The sequence below is a fragment of the Orbicella faveolata genome, unplaced genomic scaffold, assembly GCF_042242905.1.
Source record: "Orbicella faveolata isolate gen_17 unplaced genomic scaffold, um_ofav_v1 contig_46, whole genome shotgun sequence".
In the NCBI taxonomy this organism is placed as follows: domain Eukaryota; kingdom Metazoa; phylum Cnidaria; class Anthozoa; order Scleractinia; family Merulinidae; genus Orbicella; species Orbicella faveolata.
The window spans coordinates 3,005,709-3,020,740 of NW_028301576.1; the positions used below are offsets into that span (position 1 = coordinate 3,005,709).

General features: G+C 38.7%; 1 protein-coding gene and 1 long non-coding RNA gene across 2 annotated transcripts; one reads left to right on the plus strand and one right to left on the minus strand.

The window, feature by feature from the left end:
* Positions 1-4,157: 4,157 nt before the first annotated feature.
* On the minus strand, positions 4,158-12,013 carry LOC149097971 (uncharacterized). Its single transcript, XR_016203836.1, has 3 exons — positions 11,201-12,013; positions 10,687-10,871; positions 4,158-4,497 (listed from the first exon to the last, which is right to left on the minus strand). It is a non-coding gene; the product is annotated as an uncharacterized LOC149097971 (long non-coding RNA).
* A 1,637-nt stretch (positions 12,014-13,650) lies between these two features.
* On the plus strand, positions 13,651-14,803 carry LOC149097972 (uncharacterized). Its single transcript, XM_089278575.1, has one exon. The coding sequence runs from the start codon at positions 13,669-13,671 to the stop codon at positions 14,584-14,586; it is 918 nt and encodes a 305-aa protein (XP_089134701.1). The 5' UTR covers positions 13,651-13,668; the 3' UTR covers positions 14,587-14,803.
* The last annotated feature ends 229 nt before the right edge of the window (positions 14,804-15,032 follow it).

Below are 15,032 nucleotides of genomic sequence, written 5' to 3' on the forward strand. Positions count from 1 at the left end.
ACGGCAAGTTCAGTGAGAAAATAAACGCACTCTGTTTAATATGTCTGACAGTGGGAAACTGACAAGCGAGATAGTTTACAAATCTGATTTTGCCATCAGTCTCCAAAACGAAATAGAGCTTTTTCTAGCAATTTTGAGTTTAAAATATGTTTCTTCACACTTCCGTTAAACAAATAAACTGTAATTTGAGGTTCACTTAAAGAATGACTTGATTTAGCTCGAAAGATCATTTCATGGGCACTTTATAAAATAGTAAATGAGTCAAGTTAAATGCTTTGTCTTACGGATAATAAAGGTTTAAAATTGACAGTGGAAGAGCAATGTGTTCGTCACGTACAAAATAGCGGCACGGTAGAACTGAATGAACTTTTCAATTCTCAAGAACTAGAAATCGACATACAATTTCTCCTAGCTGTCTTAAAACATTCTCAAAAAGTCAAGTGATGAAAATAAAGAAATAAAGCAAATGTATAGGATATTGTCTTGATATCAAATCTGACGACATTGCCGAATTTTCTAGTATAAGTTTAGTCAGTGTATCCATGGATACCATGTGTGTTCCTTGCTGTTTTTAAGCTGGCTACAGTTCTTCATTTTAGCATAACACGTTGTTAACTTGACTTTCTATAGAACGATAATAAAATCCTGGTTAACGGATTTTGTGATAAAGTAGCACCCAAATATTGATGGCAACCTATCAAACCCAAAAGATACGAATACCTTGTGTATATGAAAAGAAATTAAAGAAAGAAAAAACTTGACTAAACATTTGAAATTTTTGCGCTCATTCTTGTTAAACCAGTACGGTTGGTAAATTAGCATATAACGTCTCACTGCACGTATTTTCAATTGTCTAGATAGCACTTACACTTGCCTTCTAACTGATCAATAATGATGATTCTTGTCAACAGGTTCACAGAGATTAGACGGATCCGTTAAGAAAATGGGCTGCGGCACTTATCAATATTAAATTCAACCACCTTAAAATAAAGTGTTTAAAAAAGGAGGTGGGCAAGTTTCGAAAAGAGTTAAGTGACTTTTTGAAAAAACATTACTGAATTTTTGAAAGCTATTTAATCGATAAACAAGACTTGCAAGGTAGCTTTCATCAGCATTTTCTTCTCTGAAACGATGTGAATCAAAGTACAATACTTCAGTAAAATTTTACAAAGCCTTTCCTAGTGTTAAGAAGGTGTAAGGGCTAATTAAAGGACAACAACAAAGAGCTCTTGAAACCTTGTACAACATTAGATCATTAAATAACGAAAAAAAGATATATAAACAAGCCACAAACCAAGTTTGCGGCAAAATCTTGTGTCCTTGTCCATTACTTAAATACTTAAACAAAGTATGTTAATAAATAAAGATCTAACCCCTCCCCCCAAATGATCCCAATGTGTCAACCCAACATATCACAACACTGTTACCCGTAACATGTTGCGCGTGCTTGGCAACCCTCTTGAAACGTGTTCCGACTTATTACGCGCTGGTGGCTCATACTTGACAAAACACCAGATATATCCCAACAGGGTGGCCACACGCACAAAACATGTCGGGAGGAGGTAGTAGGGAGGTAGAGGGGGTAGTAGGGAGCAAGACGACTCTTTGTCCCTCCCTCCTCCTCCCCAGAGGAGGTGGTAGGGAGCAAGATGACTCTTTGTCCCTCCTTCCTCCTCCCCAGAGGAGGTGGTAGGGAGCAAGATGACTCTTTGTCCCTCCTTCCTCCTCCCCAGAGGAGGTATTAGGGAGCAAGATGACTCTTTTTCCCTCCTTCCTCCTCCTCAGAGGAGGTGGTAGGGAGCAAGATGACTCTTTTTCCCTCCTTCCTCCTCCCCAGAGGAGGTGGTAGGGAGCAAGATGACTCTTTTTCCCTCCTTCCTCCTCCCCAGAGGAGGTGGTAGGGAGCAAGATGACTCTTTTTCCCTCCTTCCTCCTCCCCAGAGGAGGTGGTAGGGAGCAAGATGACTCTTTTTCCCTCCTTCCTCCTCCCCAGAGGAGGTGGTAGGGAGCAAGATGACTCTTTTTCCCTCCTTCCTCCTCCCCAGAGGAGGTGGTAGGGAGCAAGATGACTCTTTTTCCCTCCTTCCTCCTCCCCAGAGGAGGTGGTAGGGAGCAAGATGACTCTTTTTCCCTCCTTCCTCCTCCCCAGAGGAGGTGGTAGGGAGCAAGATGACTCTTTTTCCCTCCTTCCTCCTCCCCAGAGGAGGTGGTAGGGAGCAAGATGACTCTTTTTCCCTCCTTCCTCCTCCCCAGAGGAGGTGGTAGGGAGCAAGATGACTCTTTTTCCCTCCTTCCTCCTCCCCAGAGGAGGTGGTAGGGAGCAAGATGACTCTTTTTCCCTCCTTCCTCCTCCCCAGAGGAGGTGGTAGGGAGCAAGATGACTCTTTTTCCCTCCTTCCTCCTCCCCAGAGGAGGTGGTAGGGAGCAAGATGACTCTTTTTCCCTCCTTCCTCCTCCCCAGAGGAGGTGGTAGGGAGCAAGATGACTCTTTTTCCCTCCTTCCTCCTCCCCAGAGGAGGTGGTAGGGAGCAAGATGACTCTTTTTCCCTCCTTCCTCCTCCCCAGAGGAGGTGGTAGGGAGCAAGATGACTCTTTTTCCCTCCTTCCTCCTCCCCAGAGGAGGTGGTAGGGAGCAAGATGACTCTTTTTCCCTCCTTCCTCCTCCCCAGAGGAGGTGGTAGGGAGCAAGATGACTCTTTTTCCCTCCTTCCTCCTCCCCAGAGGAGGTGGTAGGGAGCAAGATGACTCTTTTTCCCTCCTTCCTCCTCCCCAGAGGAGGTGGTAGGGAGCAAGATGACTCTTTTTCCCTCCTTCCTCCTCCCCAGAGGAGGTGGTAGGGAGCAAGATGACTCTTTTTCCCTCCTTCCTCCTCCCCAGAGGAGGTGGTAGGGAGCAAGATGACTCTTTTTCCCTCCTTCCTCCTCCCCAGAGGAGGTGGTAGGGAGCAAGATGACTCTTTTTCCCTCCTTCCTCCTCCCCAGAGGAGGTGGTAGGGAGCAAGATGACTCTTTTTCCCTCCTTCCTCCTCCCCAGAGGAGGTGGTAGGGAGCAAGATGACTCTTCCCATGGTTAATTTATTCATATATTCAATTTAGTTAATGACTTTAGAAATCGTAATAAACAAGGTGCAAATGTTTTTATTATTAGTGATTATCCTTTGCCTGGCTTTGAAGGAGAATTACTTTGCATTTAAATTTAGTTGAATCCAAGGTACATTTTTTATTTCCAAAGCGGATTGCAATGCCTGAAGAAAATCGTTAGTGACAGATACCCCTACACGATGTTTTGGGCACAGTGGTTTATCTTTTGGCCAGAACTCCCCACTATCTTACCGCAGAATATTGCTCAAAGAGCATTAATTTCTGTTCCTCAAACCTCCACTCCCCTGAATGAAACAGTTGCGTGTGAGGAATAAATTTCTTCCATACTCCCCTACTTTCCTAGGAAGGAGATTTGGAGGGAAGTGTAAGTCTTAACCATAATCTCTGAATCTTTCCCTAAAAGTCAAAAGTGGTTACATTTTGAGTAAAACTTCCTCCCAAAGTAATTTTCTTTAAGATGGTCAAGGTTTAGGAAATGGTTATAAGACCAGAATGCTTATTTATGCCCATAGTGGCGACACAGTGTAGTTTAGTCTTACTGCTACTTCTTAACCTTTGACCCTCTCAGAGAAAAGTACTTTTGGAGGAAGTCTAACTCATATTACAACCCTTTTTTGAACTTTAAAGGACGAGTGGAGGATTATAGATGAGAGTTAAACTTCCTCTCCAAATATTCTCTCTACGAAAGTAAAGGATTATGGACGAGATTTAATCCTCCTTCGCGAATGTTTCATTCAGGGGAGTGGAGGTTTTGGGGGACAGGAATCGAGACTCTTCAAACAATCTTCCCTAGTAAGATGGTGGGGGAATTTTGGCCGAAGATAAACTACTGTGCACAATGGCTCGTGTAGGGGTATCTCACGATTTTTTGATTATCTGACGATTTTTTCTGGCATTGCCCTCTGCTTTGGGAATAAGCAATGTTCATTGGATTAAACTGAATTTAAATGCAAAGTAAAGGACAACGACACAGGTTTAACCGCAGTCACCTTTCTGGTTCTGCGGCATATTTTTTCTAGTTATTTTCTAAATAATATTTTATCACAGGAAGGTATAAGAGCTTATTGGAGTCTAGTCTTTAATTTGCTCTTTGCACCTTCCTTACATCAGCTAAGTTTACTTCCGTTATTTGCGAAAATCTCTATATGTTTATTCTTCCCTCATACAGACTTGATATTATACATATTCACGTCCGCTTCATTTGTTAATCATCTATTCCATCGTAACTTACTATGAGGATCGACAGATCTACGATCAACGGAGTACAGGTGCTTTTCATAAAGTTTATTTCCAAGCTCAAAGAGAGTTTATTTGAAAGTGTTTCTGCATTTGTCTTTTAGCCAGTTATTCGCTGTGGTGTATCATTGTTCACTTTCTTTACTATTCCTCAGGCTACCTGTTGATCGAATCAAATATTAACAGTTCATTAGAATGTGTCACGCAGAATCAACGTGTATTATTACGCGATGAACTGTCGGAGTGAGGGTGCTGCCGAGATACTCTCCTACTTGTTCTATATTTTCTTTCCAAATAAAACTTACGGTGCTTACATATATAATGAAATGTTCATAAGGTAACGCTAGCTTTTGGCATCAGAAAAAAATAAACAAATACTAAACAAAATAAGTTAGTTGTTTAAATATAGAACTCTTACTAAATGATTGCCAATTAAATCTCTACACTTTAAAACGTAACATAGTGTTATCGAGCGCAGAATGAATTGTCTTTTGAGTCCATCTTTCAGCTTTGTCCGAGCGATTATCAGTTTTTTTCTAAAATTTCCAGTGCTGTGACAGCAAATGGCCTTATTTCAGCCTTCTGGAGAATTTGATTTTCCATTCAATATTTCTAAATCCTCTTCCGAAACTTCGGTGAGACGAGAAAAAATGTCCCTATTTTGCAGACAATCTTCAACCACTGAATAGTAATGGTGATCGTACAAGATATACCTTAGCCAATCAGAATGCAGCATTGCATTAGTATAATCCGGTAGATATGTACTAATGATAAACAGATTACTGTACCGTTGTCAAGCACAATAACTGTTGGTTATTAATTCTTACATAATGATCAAGAGTGATCACAATAAAATGTTTTCATGAAATCATTATGAAGACTGATTGATTTTGTGAATTCTTTGGTTAGAACATATTTGGACCTAGAAAACTTTAACTTTGCAGCAACTGTTTACTTCTGCTGGCATGTTGACAACAACAACAACAACAACAACAACAACAACAATAACTTTATTAATAAGAAAAAGACACGACCTTGTTTCCTTACTTATGATCAACAACACGCTCTGCCTTGATCTGAACCAGTAGGGAAGAAATGACTTGCCTTTAATGTCTTTTTTCAAGTTTTCTGAACTGCAGTTAACAAATCTTAAGAAAGAAACTGACATATTCATTTCCACTTGTCTTATTCGCATCCTTGGATGAGCCGTGGCTCAATATTTCAGCAAACTGAAGTCGAGTGATACAAAACTTAAGCTCTGCTCCGCTGTGTTAATACTTGGTTGGATTATCGCTTACAGAAAACAGCACCTATTGTTAAAAATGGTTTTTTTATGTTTTTGGTATCCTTAAAGGGACACAGTCGGCTTTGGGACCGCGCTGACCTGGACACTAGTTTTCTCACTTTGAAAAAGTTCAGTTTAACCTGAAATCAAAGATACTAGTCGAGTACATCTATAAATCCGCTTCAATCTTCGCAGTGTTTTGCTTGATTTTCAATCGTTTACTGAAAAACCTGTTTTTGAGTGGGCTTTTGCTCATCCTATGACAGTTTTTGTATCATATTTGGTTAAAAACAGTATGGATCGTGTCTCTGTGATATGCAAATTAACTATGAAATCAAATGGTATCTAATGTGCATGTGCTCCAGCTGCCTGTGTCCCTTTAACTTTTAATAGGGTACCACGGATTCATGCTTCAAAAGTATTGATATTATTGATAAAAGAACATAAAACCGAAAAATAAAAAACAAAGCCTCTGCAATCTTTTCAAGGCACTGCGCGTTTTTTTTTTAAGCTTTTCGAAATATATGAATTGATTATGTCGTTCTCAAACCTTTTTATCAGCCTAGTGTTTTTGTCAGTAGTCCGACATCACCAACTTCAATTACATCCTTTACAGGGACAGGATCCGGTACTTCTATTTTTATTAGGTTACGTCGGTCCTTGCAAATTGACCCTGTGTTTTCACTGCTTACCAAAGCGTCGCTTATTTAACTATCAGAAACCATAGTACACTTGCCTGCCAAGGAGTTAAAAAACAAATATTGCTTCGGAAACAACATCAAAACTCGATCTGCTATTACCGACCAGCTAAGAAATAGACTTACAAATGCGGGGTAAAAATACAGCCTTTATCAGCAATGATGTGAAATAATTTCCTGCTGCAAATTATTAACGACCTGTTAACATGTCCACGACTAAATTTCCTCACGGTCACGTGTTTGATTCTCGGTTCCAGTTTCTTATAGGTCATCGATACAATTTCAAGCATATCCTTAAGACAATTGTATTTGTTCAAATCATAGTTAATAGAGGGAATGGTTAAGAATCACAGCAAACATCAAAAAAGCAAACAAAAAGGCTAAGAGTTATGTTGGAAGGTCTTTGACTCTGTACATCTTTTTGTTTTATGCTCCTAGACTGTGCATGAATTACGTAATCGCAATGTTTCTATTGGTTAGTCGTATGAGCACACATAACCACTTTTTGTATTTTTCCAGATTTTGTGCAGGGTCAACCCCTCCCCCCCCGCAAATAGCCAACAAAAACATACAACAAAGAAATTTGCCATGATTCATAACCATATCCCTCTATTAACTATGTTCAAATGTATTGTGTTTGAGTACTTTCTTATCTCACTTTAATTATTGCCAATGCGTCTCGAAACAGGATTTAGGTCAATGCTCTTTCCAGTATCTTGATAAAGTGAAAACAATGGAAAATGACGCAGGTCGATATAAATAACTAAACTTGGTAACTCCTTGTTAAAACAATCAGGGAACGTTTTGTTGTGTCAATTAGTTCATTGCTTTTCTTGACGTTCCTGTGGCAAACAAGCACACTCAAAGGTGTTTTATGAATTTTGGGTACTTTTCTAATCTCAAGTCTATGTTTTAGAGATTTTTTTGCTTTTTACAAAGTCTTAATTGAAAAAAAAAATCGCCATATATTTTAGTATTTTCAAACTTTTTGACATATTTGCAAAATTTTGAAATCCAAGATGGAAGTCCTTTTCAAAAGCACGATATCATTTTTACCTGAGAAGTTATTGCACGGAAATTAACATTCCAAGATTATTAATCACCACATACTGCATATATGTTTTATTACTATAACGCATTTATAATTTGATGAACATGGAAAGAGGCACTCTCAGTTAACCTTCACCCTTTGCATGTTCTAAAATTTGTTTCATTTTTAAGAACTCCATATAAAAGATGAAAAGGATAGACGAATATGATTAAAATTCAAAAGGTTTGTTAAAAAGTTCCAAAGCAAAAATTAAACCTTAATGATAATTATGTCTTGAAACCTTTCCTCTGCAATACTGCTTGTAAATACTTCTTGTAAAATCACGGTTCCTGCACTAAGTGAGATTAGTTTCAAACTTCTGATAATAAGGTTGCGTTTTCCAATGCAATAACTTTGTACTAATCTTCCGTATGTCGAATCGATGTGAAAATTATACACTGAGTTGCTAAAATGAGGCTACATCAGGAGCCATAAACGGGAACGGAGACCGTAAGCACGCGCCATTTCTAGTATTGGGGCTGTCCCTATGATATGGGACAATTTCAATTTCTATTTTCAGAACAAATATAATTGCGCCATCGTGTGCAGAAAGCGCGCGTACATGCTGCGAGGATTTTTGCAGTTGTAGCGCGGGGAAATGGCTTCCGAAATTCCCGACATGTTTTATGCTTTTGGCCCACAACTCAATACGTTTATGTCTGTTGGAATTTTGCTTAAGTATTTTCGTCGTAAGCTGCTCCAATTCGACTGAAGTGAGGCAGTGTGGAATTTAGGTGTCCCGTTTTATATCACTCAGACCAAGTTGTGTTCCGCTGCTTCTTTTACAAGAGTTCCACATTACACCACTCTAAATTTCACATATGCTGAAGATTAACAGCTTTTCCGTAACACAGCAAAAAACTAGTTGGAAAAATTTGGATATTGCAGCGTTTTAGGACTTCAAAGTTTCCCTCCTCTTGCCACACGCTTGCGGGGATTTCGCGAGTCTATCGCCACCGAAAAGTAGTAATAAATTGCAAGTTTGCATTTCGCCTGAATTGTAAGCAACGCTTGATATTTCATCAAGGCCCAGTAAGTTTACGTCTGTAGATACGGCTAGGCTCTGTTTGTGTAAAAATTCAATAAATTGTCTGTTGTCGATGAATAAGAGCGCCCGCCGATGCGTGTTTTGCACAGTCAGTAAACATGACAAATTGGACTTCCGCAATAATATCTCTAGTTTTTAAATATGTTCAAGGTTGATAAATGTTTGAGAACATATTAAACTGCTCAGCTGAAAATATGTGAATACAGCAGGAATAATCAGCAAAGTTACGATGACGCTTACTTTAATCAACTCGAATAACGATTTCGATTTTGTTGGCTGAGTTATCAAAACTCCTTGTCTATTTTATTTTCGCAGCTGTGTAAAATTTCACTACATTGAAGAAACACACATGATAGTAGCCTTTTGGCGTTGGTGAAAATTGTTGCAGAATCTCAGCACAAAAGATAACGAAAGAAATCTTTGTCAAGATTTGTTTACAATTAGCTACAATTGAAAACATCGACTCGGACTTTAAAGTGCACGCCCTGGAGCTACTTGTACGCGTCAGACTTTCCTTCCAAAAACTTTTGCAACCTTGCAAAACCAGCGGAAATAATAAGAAACTATCAAAAACAGGTTTTGGTTATGATTAAGCACTGTTTGAGAAATTCACAAATTACCTCGATACCAGAGTAGAAAGATTTCTTACATAAACTTTATTCTTTAGACAACATCCACGCGAGAACCCACGACATGTGCGTGGATCCGCGCGGATGTATGTCGTCAGTGTGGTGGTCATTTGTTCCAAAAATAGCAAAAGTGCCCCATATCATTAGGTGCACGCCGATCCCGAGACTTACGGTGTCCGTCCCCGGTTAGCGCTCCTGCTTAGATTGAAGATTGTTTATTTTTTACGGAAAACGACATTCCAAGGAATCGGGAAACTGCGCGTGCAGCAATTAACGTACTATGTAAATTCAAAGCTTTCTAAAGTTTTCGATTCTATTTTATCTATTTTCCATTTCATTATTACATTTCATATGTGTAAACAGTAGTTTTGACACCTTTTGACCTGCGTACTTGTTTTATTTATCTATTTTTCTCAGGGTCCATTTTTTTTTTGCTGTTCGTTTTAAAATGTATCGACCATTACTTCATTCATTATCATTTCAGCTACCCTACGAGACTAGCGTCACATATTTATTCTAGCTGGAATGTTATTTGTTTGTTGTTTGTTTGAATACTGACACAAAAACTTTATTCACATGCAACAAACTGTTGTTTTCTTGAGAAAAAGAAAATACTCAAACTACACTTTGACATCCATGTCAGTGAAACATCGCTACATCGAAAACATGACATTTCTCTCAAGGCTTGAGCGCACTTGTGCCCGGACACATGCCAGTATGTATCGAAACCAAACAACGCTCGTAAATATTTTCAGCCACCTGAAAAATTAATTCTGTTTACTCTGTTCTAAACGTTAATTTTCCATATTAAATGGTGTAGCAAGACACTAATTTGCCCTAGGCGATGATATTTTTTCATTCACCTACATGTTTAACATTATACTTATATCAGTTATACAGACGAAAATGTAGTGCATCTTTATATAGATTTTCGTCAAGCTTCAAACATTGATGACCAAAAAATGATCGTGTTTACCAAAGCGCAATTAGAATTGTCATGCCGATAAAGTCATGAACTCTATCAGTCGTTATGAATTAAGTTGCTGTTCGTTCTTGAATGCCTGACAATACTATTTTAAAACAAGTTTGATTTTGAGCAATTCCTCCTCTAAATGAATCGCCTTTAAAGTTTATTTGCGGCCTCGCATAAGGAAAGCATTGTTCGCACTGCAAATTATCATTGTACTATTAAACTGGAATTGTTCTCGTGAATTGTCGTACATGGTTCTCTGTCTGCAGCATAAGTGGATCACTTCCTTAAATCTTCGTTCGCAAAGCCAAGCCGAGAGTAAGCTGAAATGCTACTTTAGAATCTTTGTTTTTCACAATGTTTATACCAAAATAAATTTGTAACAATTACTAGTACAACCACCACGTTTTTATTCTGTAAAATTTGAATTCAAAATGTCAGGAAAAAGCGCTTCAATTTTGCATTGCGGAGAATATTCGGCCGTTTCAAGTTGTCCCTTAAAACAATAAATTGCGATGTTCAACCTTTCACTTCAGTCTCAAACTCAAAATATTAATTTTCCCAATTGATTTTCATACATTTTTTTTTGTTAGTTCTACGAATTTGGTAACATTTTCTTTGTAACATACTTGACAACGCAGCGAGGTACGATGAGATTATATTTTGATCACTCTTGGACTGAAACCGTTAACGGTAAACGACTAGAGAAACAAGAAAACGACTTATCTGAAGTAAGATATTTCCAGGCCAGGGTCCAAGAGCCAGTACATTGCAATCCAAAATGACTACATATTTCTTTAATAGGGCATTCAACCTAGAAAGAAAGGAAAAATCAACAAAATAGCTGGTTAATATTGATTGTATCACTTAACACTTACTGTTTTCACAATGTTCTTACGAAAGTTATAATAATTAACACCAGCATGTTGTTTTATTCTGTTAACTTTGGTTCCATTATGTCACTGGACAAGTCTCTAATCTTCAAGTAAAATCCTTGTTACTAGTTACAATATATCCTGATTCCGATATTTTCTCTCCAACTGAGATACTTAACAAGGGTCAGGAAGGCATTGATATGGTCAGACTCTGATCACTCTTTGGACTGAAACCGTTCAATGGTAAACAGAGAAGAAAACGACCTACCTGAAAAAAGGTGTTTTCAATGGCTGTCAATTTGAGCCAGGCTTCGAGAGCTTACACACTTTGATCCAGCATGGTTATACTTTCTATTGAAACGATGTTGCATTCAACCTGGTGATAAAAAAGACCAAAATACAACAAATCAAATTACTTTTCAACGATTATCGGATCTCCAGTTGTGTTAATTTCGAATATTTGCCTCTAAATACACTTTTACAGTGCTTTTCTAGAGGACTAATTTATTGAATTGATGAACAAATCTCTTACAATCGAGTTACTTTTAAGAATTCGGACATCGGGAACAATTCCTCATTGCCCATGCATCTGAGCGTATCTGAGAGTTTATGGGTTCGAATCCCGTCATGGACTGAGATGTTCAATTCTTTGCCACACGCTCACCCCAGGATCAAAATTTCATCTTTCACTACTGCCGATTAGACTTCTCTATAGGATACTTAGAATAACACAGTTATTAAGGTGGTCAACGACAAATTCAAGTAAAATAAGGAAAAGGTGAACTTATCTGAATTAAGATTTCTCCAATAAGCCATAGTGCACCAGCGTCCAAGAATCACACACTGCAATCCAAAATGGCCACACTTTCTCTTCAGTGTCCGAGTTCACCTAGCAAAAAAAAAAGATTAAACAGAAACCGTTTTTTTCATTAACAAATTCGAGTCTTGTTTATAAATTTAATAGCAGACAATTCTGCGGTGACTTCTTAAGGAAGGTATCAATGCTGTTTGGTATAATTATTTAAGAAAACACTAAATTTTTGTTGGCTGGAAAATCTCAAACAAACTTCCTGGTTCTGCCGAGGACGTCATTAAAATATTTAAAGATTTTCTCTGTAAGACACTTTGAAATGTATTGACATCGAAGGAGATTTTATTAACTTTGGACTGAAACCGAAAAAACGGAAAATTTGAGGTGCTGGAATTATTGTGGAGAAAAAGCGTTTCCATCCATTAGCTAGCAGTGAACTACTGATGGAAACCACCGAGTCCAAGAGCTAACGAAGTTGCTTTTCTTGCATTGGAAATTTTCAGTCCTTTGTTTCATAAATTTGCCAGAAACCAAGAGAGGCAAGTTGCAGATAAATTTCTAGCACCGGCAAAAAATATTTTATGAACGTTACTGCTGAGCTTTTGGTGGTACATTTAGACAACATTTCTCAGTTAATGAATAGAAAACTGCGAAGATAATATCTGGTCTATCTAAACATAGATGTTTGCAATACTTATTGTGTACCAAAGAACATTAGAGCCACGCACTGTCGTACAATATGGACTTGTTTTCTCTCAGCATATCTTTTTCAAAACCTGCATGAAAAAGAAAAGAGGAAGCTTTGATATACTGACTTAAATTGCGTTAGGTTTAGGAATTTGGTCATAAACAATGTAGAGCCAGCGGTTTACAGAGACATTTAAAGCACAAAAGCTATTCAGGCAGCGTTTGAACGCACACAGCAGTATAAAATTATTATTTTTTGCTACATGAAGACAGTTCATTTGGTTATTTCCCTCAGGATGTACTCAACATGATAAAAGAAAATTAATTATTTTCTTTTTTGGACTGAGACTGTAAATGATATACCGGTAAGACAGAAGAGGCTAGATAAGAAAATTATAACGAGCTTACCTGTTCAGATGTCGTCCGCTTGCATCAAAGGATAAAACACTACAATCCAAAATGGCTGCTTTTTCCGAGTTCAATGCACTCTGTGTTCATCCTTGGAAAAAAGAGGAGATGTCAATAAAAGAAGTAATTCTCCTTTTATTCAATAGTACAGTCTTGCAATTGTACAATTTTGCTATTTTCAGGCATATTACATTGTATTCGCTAGCCTGAAATCAAGAGACTAGAGGGCAAGATTTCCGTATAACCCCATACATTTATTATGCATGCAGAATTATTAATTATGTATGCGCTCTATTGTTTTTGAAGACAATAGGAATTCCCGAGGGTATTGAATATATACATTGATAATTACTACTTACTGTATGAATAAAAGAGGATTTCATTGCGCGCTTTTCCGCGCTGTCTTTTCGCTGATTCTCTTCTTCCCCTAGCTCCATTCTTCTCTCTTGTTCTTCTCCATATTCTCCAGGCTCCTTGCGCAAATTTTTTTCCTTTTTTTACCTTGTACCCCTGCAGGTCTCGAACCACTTACCTTTCGCATACCTCTCGCTTACCAGTCTCTCTTCCACACCACTACACTACGAGGTTCAGCTGAGAATTTGCACTCGAAAAATCATTTTTATATTACTTCACTCGTTCACATTGCCAAAAATTTACATTACAATTGAATTATTCCTCTGTTTAAAGCATGTTTCACGCTGCACGAAAACACGCATCGCATGTTTTTATCACTAGCTCCCTGGTGAATATAAAGGGAATGATTTATTTCTTTCTCCCTGTTGCCTCTACTCTCTTGTAATTTACAGTTCACCGTCTACGTTACAGTTCACATGTCTACTCTAAACTTTTTAAAATTGTGCAAAATTTTGGCGGATCACGATCAGTGCATACAGTGGTGCAAGGAACACAACCTGCTCGCGTCGTCAGTTATGTGTCCACGGGAAAATTGTAGCAATACATTGACGTGGACACGACGAGCTTCATCGCGAGATGGGTTCGAATGGCGATGTTCGAGAAGAAAATGCAATGGCATGGCATCAATGCGCCAGAACTCATGGTTTTCTGGAAGCAGGCTGTCCATTGAAAAAGTATTAGCCCTAACGTACGCTTGGGCGCACAAATTTACTATTACTCAAGCAGTGCACGAGACCTCACTAGATGACGAAACCACGTCAACAGAAACGGTGATAGATTGGTATAACTATTGCCGAGAGGTTTGTGCCGACAGAATCATGAATCATCATGCGGGGCAAATAGGCGGACCAGGTAAGACTGTGGAGATTGACGAGTCCAAGTTTGGCAAAACGAAGTACAACCGCGGTCGCTACATCGAAGGACAGTGGGTCTTTGGCGGCATCTGCCGCGAGACCAAGGCCTGCTTTCTTGTTCCGGTAGCGCAAAGAGATAAAGACACACTCTTACCCATCATACGCGCCCACATATTGCCGGGGACACGCGTGATGAGCGACATGTGGAAAGCTTACGATTGCCTAAAAGACGAGGGCTATAGTCATCTCACAGTTAACCACAGCCTAAACTTCGTAGACCCAGACACAGGTGCGCACACCCAGCGCATTGAAAATACATGGTGGGGAGTCAAACGAAGTATGCCTCGTACAGGAACATCCAAAGATCTCTTTGAAAGCTACCTACAGGAATGGATGTGGCGTAAGCACTATGGAGATGATCCTTTTGGAAACATTATCAAGCATATCGCCGACTTGTACGAAGTGCACAAAGATGCGTAAATTGTTCCTTGTAACACTGTATGCACTGTTCGTGATCTGATCGCCACTTCATGGAGGAAAGAAACAAAATACACAGCTTCATTGCATGGGTCTGGACTTGAGGAAGGAAATCAAGAGAAAAAAAACGCCGAGAGACGCGACAGGTAAGCTATAATTTTTATTTCACTTTGTTTACATTTACAAAATTAGTATAATAGTGGCTAACCCGCTCAACAGATTATCGCTAACCGCAAGGAGCCGGTTTTGCTTAGGCCTAAAGCAGTATTTTTAAGCTTTTTTAAACTAGCGAACAGGTCTAAATCGCTATTATTTTAAGCAGTTTTAAGCCTGCGTTCAGTTTAAAAATACGGTAAATGCGGCCCAAATTATGATATTTCGCATCTGATGTCCGTAATTTAGATCTAAAACTCGAGAAATTATTCTAAGTCTCAAAGAAATCGTTCCAT

Bases quoted from the DNA above. Each gene is read 5' to 3' on its own strand.
- LOC149097972 (XM_089278575.1), top strand. From the start codon at position 13,669: ATGTCTACTCTAAACTTTTTAAAATTGTGCAAAATTTTGGCGGATCAC.